This window comes from Vanessa cardui, chromosome 10 (genome assembly GCF_905220365.1).
Source record: "Vanessa cardui chromosome 10, ilVanCard2.1, whole genome shotgun sequence".
Lineage (NCBI taxonomy): Eukaryota > Metazoa > Arthropoda > Insecta > Lepidoptera > Nymphalidae > Vanessa > Vanessa cardui.
Window position 1 is genome coordinate 2225537 of NC_061132.1, and position 17100 is coordinate 2242636.

Consider the following 17100-nt stretch of genomic DNA (forward strand, 5'->3'; position numbering starts at 1 on the left):
AAAACAATTATTTCTGGACACGTGTTTTTCTTAAATTCGTGGTTTCGCTCCGACATATACATAATTTTCAATTTTTGTTCGTCCAGTAAAGAGACAGTCTTGGTGGTAGGGCTTTATGCAAGCCCGTCTGGGTATGTACCACCCACTCATCAGTTATTCTACCGCCAAATAACAGTACTCAGTACTTTTGTGTTCCGGTTTGAAGGGTGAGTGAGCCAGTGTATCTACAGGCACAAGGGATATAACATCTTAGTTCCTAAGGTTGGTGGCACACTGACGATGTAAGGAATAGTTAATATTTCTTACTGCGTCATTGTCTATGGGTGATGGTGACCACTTACCATCAGGTGGCCCATATGCTCGTCCGCCAACCTATACAATAAAAAAAAACAATAAAAAAAAAAGAACAAAAACGCTATTCCACTTAAGTGCAGAATATGGTATCCACCATTGTTTAGTATTTTCCAATCAAAAGAGGACAAAAACCAAATAAACAACATTTCATATTTAATTAACGCGTTATCATTGGTCGAATGCTTGAATAATCTATGACATCCATAATGGATTTGCGTTTGAACGTCGACGAAACTTTTGGAAGTTAATTGAAAATGGAAGTAAGTATGTAATGTGAAACTAAGCTAGCAAGTAAACTTTTTCTATTGTAAACTAAAGTCAAATAGACATTTTTAGAAAATTTATTAATCTGAATATTTTGACGATTTCTGGATTTCAATTAATACAAGGAATTCAATCTTTCGTTAAGTTTTTCCATAAAAAACTACTAAAAAGAAGAAGTACAAGAAAGAAATACTAGCAGCATAGCAAATGGCTAACAACAATGGCAGCTTGGTGACACTTAATGGAAATATAGCTTATGCCTATACCATTTTCCAGAGCGGAAACATTAATAATTATATAGTTTTGACGTTAAACATCTTTGATGCATTTTGATTTCCACACACGCTTTACCCGCTTCGTAGCTTCGCTGTATAAACCGCTCATTATTATTTATTAATTTTGATATTAACTTCAATATTTCAAAACTACTGGGCGTCGCGTGACAGCCTATCTTTTTTTTAAGTGATACCTAACGTATCCTGCTAATACCTAAATAAAATTCACGATCTTTTTTCATATTAATATTTAATGTGTATTTTATGAATTTTGTACAACCACTTATTCTTCTCTCCAGATAATACATTTTTACATATTCATGTAAATAGACTTGGGTCCAGAGCAGAGACATAAATAAAAAAATATAGAAATGCTAAATATTGATTTAAATTGTCTGTGATACATTCAGACTTCGATTTTGATTGCTACTAATGGTGTCCTATGGTCTGAGGTTTCAATTCAGTGTCCAGTGATTAATTTTCTACTATTTTAAGACCAAAGTATCGTATAGTCGTTGTCAGTTTCTAAAAGTATAATTGTTAAATTGTAGATGTTTTTTGATAATTTCATATACGATTTTTTAACATAAAATTAGTGATTTTTATCCTAATATTTCAAATTATAAAACATACATTTTTACGTATAAGGCGGCTGACGCGTAACAGGTAAGAAAATAAAACTTTCCAATCTTGCAATGCGGTCATTTGGAATGATGTAAATAAATAATTTCTTAGACAAACTGCTAAATTGTCGCCATTGAGCACATTGCAAAGATTACTTTGACGTGTGATTCTTACAGGGCTCACGACTCACGAGACTGACCGATTCTTCTCGGGAACATCGACGATCTTAATTTGTGGCGATTTTGCTAAAGACTGAACTTTGTATTAATTATAGTCAAAGTCAGTTTCTCGCAATTTCGCTAAATTTCTTCATTGTAATATGATGGGTAGTTCGCTCAAAGCAACACAGAATGTCTGCATTTAGCGATGGGAGAAATTCAATTGTTAATAGTCATTGAATTTTTACGCTATCGTTACTTGTGGATAATCTTTTGTCTATATGTTCTAATAAAGCTACCCTATTAATATGACAGGATTTTTGGAGAAGCAGTTTTTTTTTATAATTATCAATAAAAAGTTTTTAAATTATCAAGATACAATTTATAGCTAGCATTTATGTTTAAATAAAAATACTGCTCATTAGAAATCATTGAAATAAAATAAAAACCATTTATTTCATGTTAACATATTCTTAAGCTTATATTATGCGAATTGCTTTTACTAATGCGAATACTGCGGCTAGGTTAGTATTTCATTAGTTCATATGTCAGATGCATCCTTTATTTTCATTATAATTCATATATTAATTAAGAAATAAATATAAATTTTGTAAGTAAAAAGTAAGAAAGTATAAAATCACAGATTAAAAGTAGATTAGCCTCTAGAAGCTGTTCTGAGACTTAGATGTCGCGGAAGTAAGGTCTACAATGATAAAAATATAAGATGTTACATTTCATTAGTACTTTATTTTGTTGCTCATAATATGTTTTTATTAAAATAATTATAATATTAACATTGCCGCATCCTTTAAGGCACCATTATCAACAATGTGCTTAATCTAAATCAATCTATATTCAAAAAATTGAATACTACTCAGCATCACTAAAACATCATTATAAATGTACCACTGTTAAACAGCAGATTAAATATTTATGTTGATACTGAAGGAACTGAACATGGGTTAACTCAAACCTTAATCAAATTAGATTATGATTAAGTGGAATAATTATTATTGAGTAATCTACTATGATACTACTATGCTAAAATCAAGGCACGAAAACAGCAGATATAATTTTTATTTATTCTATATTAGTTGAAAGTAATTAATATTACATTTAATTACTTAGTTATTTATTTAATACTGTTGAAATCTATAAAGATAAAAAGTTCTCAAACATATTTTTATTTATCTGCACTAAATTATTTGCATTGTATTGCGTATCATGACTCCATGATCTAGATTACTCAAATTCAAGTTGGCATATATACTATCAACTCTTAACAATATGCTTTCTTTAAGTAAGAAACTTCTAATATGCGTATAATTATTTATATTAAAACATGATAATGTTATCTTACATAATTTCCATTAATTTTACAATAATAACATTATTATCCAATATGATTAAGAATGGTATTATGTGGTGAATTTTGTTTAGAAAAAAAAACAAATTGATATATATTTTTTCTAATAATGTATATCATTTAAATTTAGTTTCATAGAGGGTATTTTCTCCACTATCTTTTGGTACCAATGCCATCTTGAAAGACTGCTCCGTTCCTGATATATAAAAAAACTGTATCTTATAATTTCTTGTTTTAAAATTAGTTTTTATCAATTGCGTAACAAGTGGTTCTAATGTATTTAGTTTAGTTAGGGAATTTCCATATAGTTATTAAAAAAATATACTTAGGCTACCAATTCGGAAATTAAGAACAAAATAAAATATCAGTATGATAACATTTTGACATAGAAATCTGCATTTTGATATACGAAAATTATCTTTATGTGGCATGCCTTCAAACCTAAACAAAATATGATATAGTCCATTGGACTTATTTCAGCAATTATAGGTTTTGGTTTTGCCTAATTTTCTCAAAAACGGTGCATATACGAGCGATTCAAAGATTATTATTGAGATCAGGAATCAAATACAAAATAACCAAATTCCCCAAAATCTTGCAACTGAGAATCCAACCCCAATAGTTTGTTTCCAAAAGCAATTTTTTTATAAGTTAAATATTCAACTATGTTCCTTTTATGGTGTAATCTTATTTTCATAGATTTATTTCCATATCTAACACATTTCCAGTGTAGATCTCCTTAATTCATTTTAGAGCATTAATGCCTGACAATTCTATTATTGAGTCTGGATATTGGACCCTAGCTTCTGCTTCATACAAACATTTTATCTATCATATCTATCATATCTCATTTATTTTTTTAAATGCAGTGTTTCATGCTCTGTAGTTGGAACTAAATATATTTTCTTTTGTTTTCTTATTATTGTAATCATTTGCAATATTTTATTTAACAGATGTATGTTTAGACTGTGTAACCATATCTGTTTTTTTTTAATCTATGTTTTCGTTTTATTTATACAGTAAGTTAATACTTTTTATTGTTTGTTGTAATTTTTGATGCCAACATTTGATAATCAGAAGTTTAAATATCAAGTTATGTCAAGAATTGTCTATTATTTTTTGATTTAAAGTTTTTAAAATCTTATAGAAGTATTTTGCTATTGTTTAAATAACTTAAACGAGAAATTTGATCATATTATTTTATACAGATACTTAAAATACCTCCGGGCTCCGATATTCCTTCAATATTAGATACTCTTATCGATGCTGATATAGAAACAAATTGGCTACATTCAGGAAGACCAATAAATACATTTGTTTACCAATAAATGAAACAATAAACTTACCAATGAAAATCTATTTGCTCAATGTCAAAAACACTTTAAAAATTCTATTTAACATTTAGCAGTTAAAAGGCCCAATTAGATTTTTTTTTAGGAATTGACTTTGACAATTTTCATCAATATTTTCTGCTTTGCCAATAGTTATCACACCTTTATTAAAGTCTATCTATATATATCTAGTCTAATACACAATAAGTGTATCATTAGGCATATGTTATTATACATTACATCCAACGGCTCATAGTTGCTTGTGCCTAACCTTACCTGTTCAAATATTCAATACTACCAATCCTCATTATAGTAGGTTAAAAAGGTAGCATATTTTTGTATGCTCTAGTATTGATGTGAGATAGATTTTATATGTGAAAATGTAAAATTCGGTATTCTTCATTTTTTAGTTATAGAATTGCAATTTGATTTCCACTGATACAAGCTCCATTTACAAAATAATACATGAAATGCAATTAGGTCCATATATATATGAAGATTCGTTATAGTCCTTTGATTAAGAAATTGGAAAAAAACAGTCTAGATATTTTAAGAGTTGAATGATTTCATTTTTTCTTAATCTCCTAACATTCTACACTAGATTCTATGAAATTACTATTACGGAATATCCAGCTCCTGCTACGCATTTTATACATTCGCTTTGCTCAAATTAGAATAGGGCTGAAACTAGAACTAATTAAGGTTTATAATAATACGAATATTAGTTTAATTTCAAACGATGATTTTTGTACCCAATTGTACATAACAGGTACCAAAAATGACTAAATTGCACACTTTTAGTACTGTACAATCTGAGAGATCTGTTGAATTGATGTCGTGTATAAATAAGATCTTAGACTGCATCAGAACTATTTGTGAATAATTTTAGTCACGCGCAATTAATAATTAATTTAATTTTAGCTATACAACAAATAAAAAAATAATTATTGTTAAAATTTGGATTAACAAAACAAGTACACATTAAAACAATTTCCAATCTTAAATTGAATTAGAGCTTTTTTTATATTTTTAATTACTTAGTTCCCTTAAACAAAAATAGTTTAAAGCATTAATTCTAGAGTCAATAATTTTTTGAGTCAATGGTAACTATGTATACTTATTGCTTCTGTATCCATTAGATGAATCATTTTATTACGTAGATATAGTGTTGTTGCTGTAGTATAATATTATAGAAACTTTTTAAAGTTACAAATTTTTGTGTATTTAAAAAAAATACATATATTTACTTTTTAAATTATAATAACTTTATGATGTGTATTGTGTACTAATAAAATAAAGCCTTTTTTTATCATTCTATACCAATTGTTTTGTGTCAGTGTAGAATAGATAGTAGTATGTTTTTCTTTGTAGCATATATAATGGGGAATGTGACTCCTTAATAATAGGCCTTGTGGACTTAGTGAAATCAGTTAATAATTAACATTAACAGGTGTATCAAGCATCGATTTTGATCGAATCAAAGGATTCGGCTAAACTGTATTTTTTTGTGAACGCTACTTTTTGGAGTTTCTCTAATTAATATTATGTATACATATACAATTTACACGCCCTCGCCTTCTATCTCTTTTCAATTAACTGACCGCGTCTGTTCGCGCATTCAGTGCAGTGCAGCGCAACATTATTGATTTTGGGTCTAGGCGCAAATATCGGAATGTCGTAGGTCATCGAGGTAGCTAGCGTATTAAATTATACATATAATTGAATAAGGTATAGGATAATCGACATACTGGATCTGATTTGAAGGTTTTAAGAAACAGGGATAAAAATAATATCGAATGCTGATTTTTTTTGGAATATACTTTCTTTGTTCTTTATTTTCATCATCATCAACAGTCTTTTTTCGTCCACTGCTGGACATGGGCCTCTCCAATAGCACGCCACTGTGATCGATCTTCGGCTATTCGCATCCAGCTCCTGCCAGCCGCTTTGCGTAAATCGCCACTCCACCGTGCCCGAGGTTGACGATTTGACGCCTAAGTCTGACTTATGGCATCAAATCGTCTAATTCATTATATTCAGTGCTCTCAGTAAAACTTGGCACTTAAACAATGGCGGGATTCTGTCCAATCTACTTTCAGAGAGCACTTGACAATATAAAGAGATATTTAAAAAGTATTTAAAATAATTATTCCACAAAATAGCCAATGCACCAAGTAAGTCAGCAGAGCGGTGACATGAGATGCGACATCTTTTCAGCATCTTATTCTTTAAAGCAAACTGCTTTCATTTGAGTCGAGTTGCGAAAATGCCACTAACGTTCTCTGACGTATCAATCGATGCTCTCCGCTGGTACAACGCAGCTTGTGGCAAAGCTAAAACAAATACTGGGTAGCGTTTGTAACCTGGGTCGATACTCGTACCTGGTTCCGTACGTGTGTAAAGAAAAATGCTTAAGTCCAATGGAGGGGACTTCAAAAGGCTCGTTTTAACCGTACTTATCGCATTGGAATTAAATCGACTTCCCACCAATGTGGCAGTAAAGCCTTGAGGACTCTAGCGAAATCCGTTGAAAACTTTGCCATTCCTCATTATTACTGTTGCTGTGAATAGACGGTTAGACTGTGTAAAAGAGAAATCCAGGTTTTCCCCTTGGCAGTCTAAGCAAATCTTCTCCCCGATCAATTGTCAATATGGAATATATGCATATCATTTTTTCAGTTTTATTTGCCTTTTGCCTTGCGACTCAGTTAGGCCTCGCAAATTCGAGCATTCGTTTTCGAGCAGTCTTTTGTCATACTTAAGCCAACATTCGGTAATATTGAGAATACGTTTTCCGACAAAATAATTCCGTAGGAGATCTTTTTGTGCATACCATGCATATATGGGCGATAATATTGAGGAACTTCTACATATTGTTAAATGACTTTGCTGAATATGGTTGACATCGGGCTGACTACTCACGGTAGCATCCGTAAGCAATCCCGTGGCGCCCGTCGAATGACGGAGAGGGTACCGCTGGTGTTTTAGTGGGTAAACCCGGTGGACCTCGGCACACTCGGCGTCCAGGAAACCGGGGAGTCCCACAACCCCCCCCGCCACTTTCCATCACGTGGAGGAAGCGCGGGCTTACTATACTGGATTTCAGATTTTCTGAGTGAACGCTCTTTAGAGCAGTTGTCTTTGGTTGCTTCCTTATTTGATGACATATCAATAATATTTTTTTTATTAAATTTGTAACACTGCCTGTGTTACAGATTACAGTAGAGAGAGTAGTGTTAAATGGTATCATTAATTTTAATGATATTATTTAACACTACTCTAACACTCACAAATTAAAACATTTATATTTATTAAAATTTATAATAAAATAAAATTATTAACGGCTCTCGGCTCGAGATTTGCCACATTTGGCAGTATAGAGAGCATTTAAACCATGTAGTTTATAAATCAGTCAGTGCATACGCATCATAAAAAAAAAACCGTCTCATCCGGTTTTCATAAATCGTAAAAGAAGTATATGTTCAAATATTTAAAATCCTTAGTTGTTACGTCTCTAATGGAATAAACGGAAAAATATCATTATATAAATATTGATAACTGTAATTAAAATATTTATTTGTTGACTACACAACTATGCTGAAGCGATACCCCCTATGTATCAAAACTAGGTTGGTACTTTGTTGCGCTTGCGTCATGGGTGCGAATATTTTTAGTATTTTTGGAAGGTGTAAAATACTTCAATCATGTTTCAACTTTACAAACTTCAAGGAATACACTTTTTTATAGACTTGATTTTTATACTTAAATAAACATTACAAATATTGTATGTATAGTAGTGGAGAGTTTTGTAAACTTTAGCTAATCAATTTATTTATTACAAGCTTTCATTTAATTTCAGCCTTACTATGTGTGTTTATACTAGTTTCACTGGATTTTCGCGCATAATAGGTGACGGCGACTATATAATTATATTATTTTTTTAGTATTTGCAGTACATGATTTAAATGAAAGTTTGTGCCTTTTTTATGTTTTAATATTTGTAATAAATTTTATTTAAATGTATCAGAATGTGTCCTTTTAATTTTATATGATGTTTTTCTATAATATTTATATGTTAAATACCATAAACATTTTTAATAAAAAAAAACTTCATAAAAAAACAAACCTATTACTCCCCAAACTTAAGTGTATCTTATTTATTGAAAAAGGTATTTTAACATATAAATATAATTGACCATTTCTGTATAGCCTATTCCAATGGAAAAATGAGTAAACATATACAGACCTCAGATTTACATATAGATTTGCTATATTATGCACAAATATTGGTTCGCAATTAACATATTTTTTTTGATTTGACAAACTATTTTAACAAATTCGTCTATATTAAAAAGGCAATTTTTTGACCAATTAACGGTCGATTGTTTTTATATTCGACCAATAATGTGATTTAATTTCAAGGTCAAAGTTGTTTATTTAACTTTACTCGTCTTGCTATTGGTTGAGGCTGCTAACTATATTATGTATTATTGTTTACATTTTCTTTTATACAATATGAGTTGCGTATTCTTCTTGATTTTAACTTAAGTTATTTAAACAGCAAATATTATGATGTTTACATTTGTACCTGTTTGTTTTGCATTCTTTTGAATTGGGTAAATTGATTTTATATAAATATAGTGTGTATAAATATTATAATTTATTTTATTATTATATTATTACAATCTAAAAAAAGGAAGTAGTCATACAAAAATGTAATATAAATTCAAGAAAATAATAGTAAAGTCTTCTAAAGTTGTAAAATTAAATTAGCCTGAATCGTTGTATATATTCCACCGCTGGCCTAAAGCCTCCTCTCCTTTTAGAAGGGAAGGTATGGAACTTATTCTACCACGTATCTCCATGCTGGTATTATGGATCCAATTTGGGATGGTGATTTAAATGGTAACTCGTCCTATGGGTAGTGTGGATGCAGGCTTAAATCTGGGTAGTAATAAGTTACCAATTAAAGGTCAAGAATATTTTGTTAAACAATTCCATGTTTTTAGGAAAATAATTGACAATGAACGAAGAAATGGATATATCGCAACCCCCTGCAAAGAGGCAAAAAATTGAAGAAGAAAGTGTTAGCGCTGATGCTACTGAGAATATAGATTTCACTGAAGATGTTTCGGCGACGGAGGAAAAGTTCAAAGTCGATAATAAATACGAAAATTTTGTTACACCCGAGGAATTGGAGAAACTTAAAGAATTCAAAGTGCTCGATGAGGTGAAGTCTAATGATGGAGACAGCAACGCTGACGATTCTGATACGTCTGAAGGTATTTATTTAAGACTATTTCCAAGAGCGCCTCCTCTTCTATGTGTTTTGTATTGTGCAATAGTACCCCTTTTTTCAGAGCTAGAGATTTATCGTATATGCAATTAATTTTGTCGTCGTGTTGATGATATAAGACTAAAATACATGTAATTGCTGCTTCCTAAAACTTGAAATTACTGTATTATTTTATGGTATCTAAGTCAAAGGTTTCGTTAATTATCTTATTATGGTTTTACTTTGTTATACTAATTGTTAAGACATGCAGCGCTCTTTGCACATTTAGTGCTAAAAATAATAAACTTAATTGATGGTTTATTTACGTTTCGTCGTCGTTGATTCTTCTAAATAAATAATAGTAAACAGGTATATTTACGTTTCTTACCTTTGCTTTGTTAGTGCGGGTTGATGGATATATAAAAGGTAGAATTTCACAATAACAATACTAGAGGTGTAAGACTTAAGTTTAAATTCAAATGGTAGATAAGGTGGTTATTTTATAGGAAAGTCTGAAGAATTGCCGGAGGAGGAAATCGAGAAGATGTTAGACGAGAACCTACCGGAAGACTTTAAGGGAACTCGTAAGCCCAAAGACAAACCATATGTGACTCGAACAAAAATCTTCCTGGAAGGTAATGATTAATAAACAATTTTTGACATTTTAGTTACATGGTTTTAAATAATCTGTGGGATGCATTATAGATATAAGTTGAGAAGATTAATCTAAAGCTCTTACCACTCTGCTATATTTCCTCTGCTATGCATTTTAAAGTGCACCAGTGGTCGCCTTGCCTGGCTTAAGGTGTTGGTTGTCATGTATCAGGCAAAAATGTATCCCATGTCCTGTCTTGGAGTTCAAGTCTGCTTCATATCAAATTCGGTTCAGCGGTCTGGTAAGAGCAACAGGCAGACTGATAGAGTTACTTTCACATTTATGATATTAATATACATAACATAGTGTATGTAATTCTAAGATATGTTAATACTTTCTCATCTTTTGTTTGGAATAAGTACAGTTTTTATTTATTTGTAAGATATTTACACAGGTTTAGTATGAATGTAGTTGACCGGATCTGATTGAATTGACAATATAGTATTTTGTTAAAACTAAAATCTTTATTCAATATAGAAGAGGTATTAGTGATCCAATTAGGAAATACATATTTCATTCGAGGAAACCCAGTGAATCAAACGGTGAGATATTTTTAGTCGCGTGTTTAAAATTAATCTATTTTTACAGAGAAGGGTATCAACCAATTCGAGATTCTCCCGTTGGACTGGATGATGGTCCGACACTATAGTGGTATGCCGTTGTACATGCATCGACCCACGCGTGTTTGCACTCTCTCGAAACCATACTTTCTTGGCAAGGGTAACACAAGGGTGAGAGAAATTTTACATATACTTTTGATTTCACGCTTGATTTTATTTAAAATATTGTACATATTTTTTTACAGCGACACGATATTCCAATCAGCGCCATACCTTGTCTAGCTTATAGACGCGCCTTGGAAGAGGAGGAGAAGCAGAAGGAAATTGATCGTCGAGTCGAGGAACAGATTAAAAATAAAACCTGGGCCAAAGATGCCGGCAATGCGGAATCCGAGGCGAAAGCGGAAGATCCTCCAAAAGAGAGTGAGGCTACCAAAGAAAGCTCCGAAACGTCCTCCGTTAGAGGAAAATGTCCGTTCAGTCACGTGAACGGGTCAAGCGACGATGCTTCGAAGGGCGTCTCGACCGAGACACCAGTTCCAGCCAACGAGGAGTCTACCAACGACCAGCAGCCCAAGGCCTCGGATAAACAGCAGACCAAACAATCGGATGAACAGCAAACCAAACAATCGGATGAAGATAAGACCAAACAGTCGGATGAACAACAGACCAAACAGACGGATGAACAACAGGCCAAAGAGACGGATGAACAGCAGACCAAACAATCAGATGAACAACAGGCCAAACAGTGGGATGAACAGCAGACCAAACAATCAGATGAACAACAGACCAAACAGTCGGATGAAAAGCAGACCAAACCTTCAGAAGAACAGCAAGAAATACCGATTCTCGACACGATCAAAGAGGAAAACGATGCGGAAGTGATCGAAAGCAGAATGGGCGAGATGGCGGCACCAAGCGGCTCCGGCGAGGCCAGCGCGGCGGCTGCGGTTGCGGGGCGGGCGGTACAGCTGCCGGACGGGCGCGTGATGCCGGCGCCGCGCGTGGAGTCGGTGGACACGAGCTGGAAGACGCAGCACCTCACGGCCGAGCAGATCCACGCCTACTGCAAATCGCTTTTCAAGTTTAAGACCGTCAATTTTATGCACTTTAAGTGAGTTGAAAATTTGTTGTTGTAGGGAAGTTTTCCATTCCGTTCCGTTTATTTGATGATTGATGATGAATGTTAGGAAATTTAATTTAAGGACGAGTAGGTAAATAGTTTAGAGTCATTGATGCCAGCCGAAATGGCCCAGTGATTAGAGCGAGGGATAAAGCAAGAAAAACTAATCAAAAAGCCGTGTACTAATAATGAACTTGTGAGATTCATCAGATGCTATGTCGTACAAAATATTTACAATAGAAAAAAAATATGTAAAATTCGATGAAATTGCATGGCTGCAGTTAGCCGGTTGGTTCCAGCGATTAGACTATCGCAAAAAGACAAAATTACTAATTCAAATAAAGTGTTATAGTATATTAAATTTGAGACGTATGTAAACTTTGGTTCAATTGTGTAGCCGGTGGGCGGACCGACGTAAGTACACGAAGGCGAGGAAGGCTCTGCAGTATCCCAAGCTGCCTGAGGGGACGAAGCTGATCACCATACCGGCGACCAGCTCCGGGCAAGAGAACGGTAATATATACTTCCTCTTTAATCAAATGACGCAGGTAATAACACACACACACACACACACATTACACACACAAGTCCTATCCCGTACTTGCGACGGGGATTTGGTTCAGATTTCGACCTCAGTAAGTCGAGTCGTCGTCGGTAGTACAGCGCGTGTGGTCCCGCAGGCGCGGGCGGTTCCTCTTTAATCAAATGACGCATAATAACACACACACACACACACATTACACACACAAGTACTATCCCGTACTGGCGACGGGGATTTGGTCGTCGGTAGTACAGCAGCGTATGTGTGGCAGGCGCGGGCGGCAAGGCGAAGCGCGACTGGGTGATGAACATGAACGGCTGCAGCTACCTGTCGGAGTTCCACGAGTACGTGTGCCGCGCGCTGCAGAAGCAGCCGGTGTACGAGTACAAGCAGCTGGAGAACGCGTCGTCGCCGTACCAGGCCACCGTGTACATCGGCGGCATGCAGTACGGCGTGGGCCACGGCTCCAGCAAGCGCCAGGCCAAGTACGCCGCCGCGCGGGCCTCCATACAGACGCTCATCCCCGAGATGCGCCAGTACCTGGAGCCCGAGCAGGCCGCCTGCGCCAAGGACCCCAAGGAGCCCGACTTCAGCGTGAGTGACCCTTAAAATACCGCTTACCATAAGCATATTCAAGTAGTCTGATGATGGCAGCTCCGTTTTAAGACGACAAAGACTCGGGTACTACCCTCTTCCAAAATGACTTTGATAAGAAAAGCCTATGATCATTTTTTTGAAATATTAATTACATACTTATTAAATTATGCATATGGAAGTTTTTGCTAAAATCGATCGTTCGTCTGCAGTTCTTCGACTACGTGGGCATCGAGGACCCGCGCATCGCAGAGTTCTGTGCGGCGACCTGCGAGCCCTCCCCGCACGCCATACTGCTCACTTGCCTGCTGAGGAACTTCGGCGCCGGCGACTGGCACGTCAACACTGAGGTAACACGCACACGCACACACCTAACCACAAACGCACGCACGCACGTCACGTGCGTAACCGGTAAGGCTGACGAGTGTTGTTTCTGTCCAGATGAAAAAGCTGGAGTACCAGAAAATCGAGCTGACGATGCGTGTGGGCAAGCACAGCGCTACCGTCGTGTGCAAGAACAAGAAGACAGCCAAGCAGCGCGCCTCACAGGCCATCCTGCAGGTAACTAACTAGTCTCGATCCCTTCGCTTGCAAGAGACTCGACTTAGATGACTCAATAACTCCTCCACTAACTAGTCTCGCGATCCCTTCGCTTGCAGGAGACCCGACTTAGATGACTCAATAACTCCTCCACTAACTAGTCTCGCGATCCCTTCGCTTGCAGGAGACTTGACTCGGATGACTCAACAACTCCTCCAATATATTTATCGATATATTTCTTCTTCAGGCGCTGCACCCTCACGTGCGCTCCTGGGGCTCGCTGCTGCGGCTGTACGGGTCGCGCTCCGTCAAGAGCTGCAAGGAGAAGAAGCTAGAAGAGCAGCAGATAACGCTGCTGCAAGACAAGGCGAGGCACAACGAGCCCAACTACGCAGTGCTCGAGAAGTTGCGCAACGAGATGCGCAAACTGCGCGAGCGGGACGAGTCCGTCGTGCCCATCGGCACGCTGTTACTGGCAGACCACCTGCCGTCGCACTCCGCCTCCAACCTCAACAACGTGGACCTCTAAACGGGAGGAACTGACACTCCGAAGATGACACCTCACAACTCCAGTATATGTATGAGTATGAATGAGTATGAATATGAATATGAATATATGAGAGACAACATCACATACATTACTCTGATCCCAACGTAAGTAGCTGAAGCACTTGTGTTATGGAAATCAGAAGTAACGACGGTACCACAAACACCGAGACCCAAGACAAAATAGAAAAGTAATGGTAATCTACATCGACTCGGCCGGGAATCGAACCCGGGACCTCAGAGTGGCGTACCCATGACCCGGTGTACACACCACTCGACCATGGAGGTCGTCACATCACACACATAGTATACCCCATACATTTATGTATATGCTTCGGAGAAATCTTAAACAGATCTCATATCTATCGAAAGGTGCTAATCACGCCCACAATAAATGAATAATGAGCTATATACAAAGTTTAAAAGGCACATTTAAACCACAAAAAAAAATTGATATTTTTCTCATATAACAAATATGTCTATATGAAGTATTTACCATATCACCACAATAAATAGTAATCATTATTGAAATATTAGAAATTGTACAAAAATGTACGGTCTGTAACGTACACTATGCATTAAAAATATTTTCAATTAAATCTTAAGGAGAATTCGTGTACTATATCATTAACATTTCGTAAGTTAATATACTTTATGAGATCTCCGGATTCGGATATCGAAAGCGCACAAAATCTTCAATTTAGTAGACTTAAGAATTAAAACTTGAAAATTTGATAGACTTGTAATTACCACACTATACGATATATAGATGAGGACCACACTTCACGTGTTTTTATGTTTGTAATTATAGTGCTCAAGTGAAGTATATAAGTCTGCCACATATGTGGTACAAGTTCCAAGGCTAAAGAGCAGAGGACATCTGTAGCTTTTACTGAGAGCTTTGTGTAAGCCCGTCTGGGTAGATACTGTCCACTCAGACATTCAAAATAACAGTACTTAGTACAAATAACAGTACTTAGTACTAATGTGTTCCGGTTTGAAGGGTACATACTACATACTCTCGGTCGCACATTAAAGTAGTATAAGCTCCTATGCATATGCGACCTGGAGTTGATTTATTAGTTGCTATGACTTGGTAGACCTCAAGGTATTAAGCTCAATTCCCAAAGAGCCAATTCGTAGTAGTTTATGTCGATTAGATCTTAGTAACTCGAGGGGAAATAGGGAGTCACGTGCAACAAAAACGTGATGAATTTGCCATCTCAATTTATAGGAGAATGATCAGTGAAGGAATAGAGTATGCACCTATATCCTATCTGAGTGGCCTCTATAACTACTAATGTCCTCTCATAGTAAGGGAGTTTGTATGTTTAATCTATACTAAAGGTATATATACCTAAAATAAATACGCAAAATATCATTATATTTTTTGTAATATTTATTCAATGTACTAAGATACTTACCATTAGTTATTAACATACTTATTCCTCTCAATATAATCAAGATTGATGTTAGTTATATTAAATGAATTAAAGTAAGTTTTAAGTATAACGTACTTAGTACACACTTATAAGGTTTGTATAGCGGTTTCATGTTGTACATTTTATTTTGATAGGTTTTTATTTCGATCATACATTTATCAGACGAGATGGCCAAATAGTTAGAACACTTGTATCTTAAGCGATGAGCGCGGGTTCAAACCGAGGCAAGCACCACTGAATTTTCACGTGCTTTGTGTTTAAAATTCATCTCGTACTTTGCGGTGGAATATAAGGTGAGACAATAACCATGTGTCGGATGAAAATCTGCCACAAGAGTCCGCGTCAAAAACCTTATTTTATCGTTTGAGTAATTTAGCTTTAGACGTTAATGCGTAACAAACAAATTAAAAAACTCATTTTCGCATTTATATTATTAGTTAGGACGATACGTTTGTCTTTTTCGTTCTTAGGTCAAATTACTGAAGATAGAAAGACAAAAAACATTCTGTTTTTATTCGCTATACAACGCCTGTTGGTGAGCCGGTAAGCATATATTATACGTATAGGCTAGAAGGTACATTGTTAAGGTATCACTGTATATTTACTCTTATAATGTATGTAGGTTTACTTTCTGGTAAGGCTTTGTGTACGGTTGTCTGGATACCACTACACCGCAGAACTTAGTTAGGCTTTGTTTGGGGTAGCTTCCAGTATTGGTGGAGCATTGGCGATGTAAGGAATTGTTCGAATTTGTTACAGCGTCAATGTATATAGGTGATGGTGACCACTAATAGCCAAGTGGTGCATTTCCCAGTCGTCTGTCTATTAAAAAAAGGTAATCAGTTAAGTTAAAATACCAATTATTTATAGTTCATGACCAATATGCAATCATAATGACATGAATTAAAGTATATTTGACGAAAAATTCCAATGAATTTAACTCGCGTTCATTAATATGATGACACGGTTTTTTTTTAAATAGCTTAAGTTTGGTACTAGGACTATAAAATGCCTCGGATGTTTGAAATATAGATTATATTATTATTGTTTACAATTATTGACGTTTGTCAGTTTTGTCCGATAATTCTAAGAATTGTATTTAAATAATTTTGTGAAATATAAACCTGTATATTTCTTTAAGGTCAAAATATGCGTCGTATTATGTCTAAAGATATAATAACTATGTGTTGCTCAGATTATAATATAAAACGCTAATGGAGCGCACGAAATATTAATATGAAGCCACAAAAGCGGATACATCACCGAAAGCATTACTGATAACTTATTATTGTTATTAATGTTCCGTATATTTGTATTCGCTTTTGTTTCTTCACTTTAGTATTTAGTGTGCTCCATATGTATTTTGTTTTATGACTTGAGATGTTTTGCCCAAAAACGGTGCTTCAAAATCCCTAAATTGTTATTATTTTTTTAATAATATTGTTGTATAAG

General features: G+C 35.1%; 1 protein-coding gene across 1 annotated transcript; it reads left to right on the top strand.

The window, feature by feature from the left end:
• Positions 1-1341: 1341 nt before the first annotated feature.
• On the top strand, positions 1342-14306 carry LOC124533187 (microprocessor complex subunit DGCR8). The gene is made up of 10 exons (XM_047108360.1): positions 1342-1559; positions 9382-9654; positions 10154-10282; positions 10891-11033; positions 11108-11976; positions 12383-12498; positions 12798-13120; positions 13333-13470; positions 13562-13681; positions 13908-14306. The coding sequence occupies exons 2-10, from the start codon at positions 9396-9398 to the stop codon at positions 14187-14189; spliced, it is 2379 nt and encodes a 792-aa protein (XP_046964316.1). The 5' UTR covers positions 1342-1559; positions 9382-9395; the 3' UTR covers positions 14190-14306.
• Positions 14307-17100: the final 2794 nt, after the last annotated feature.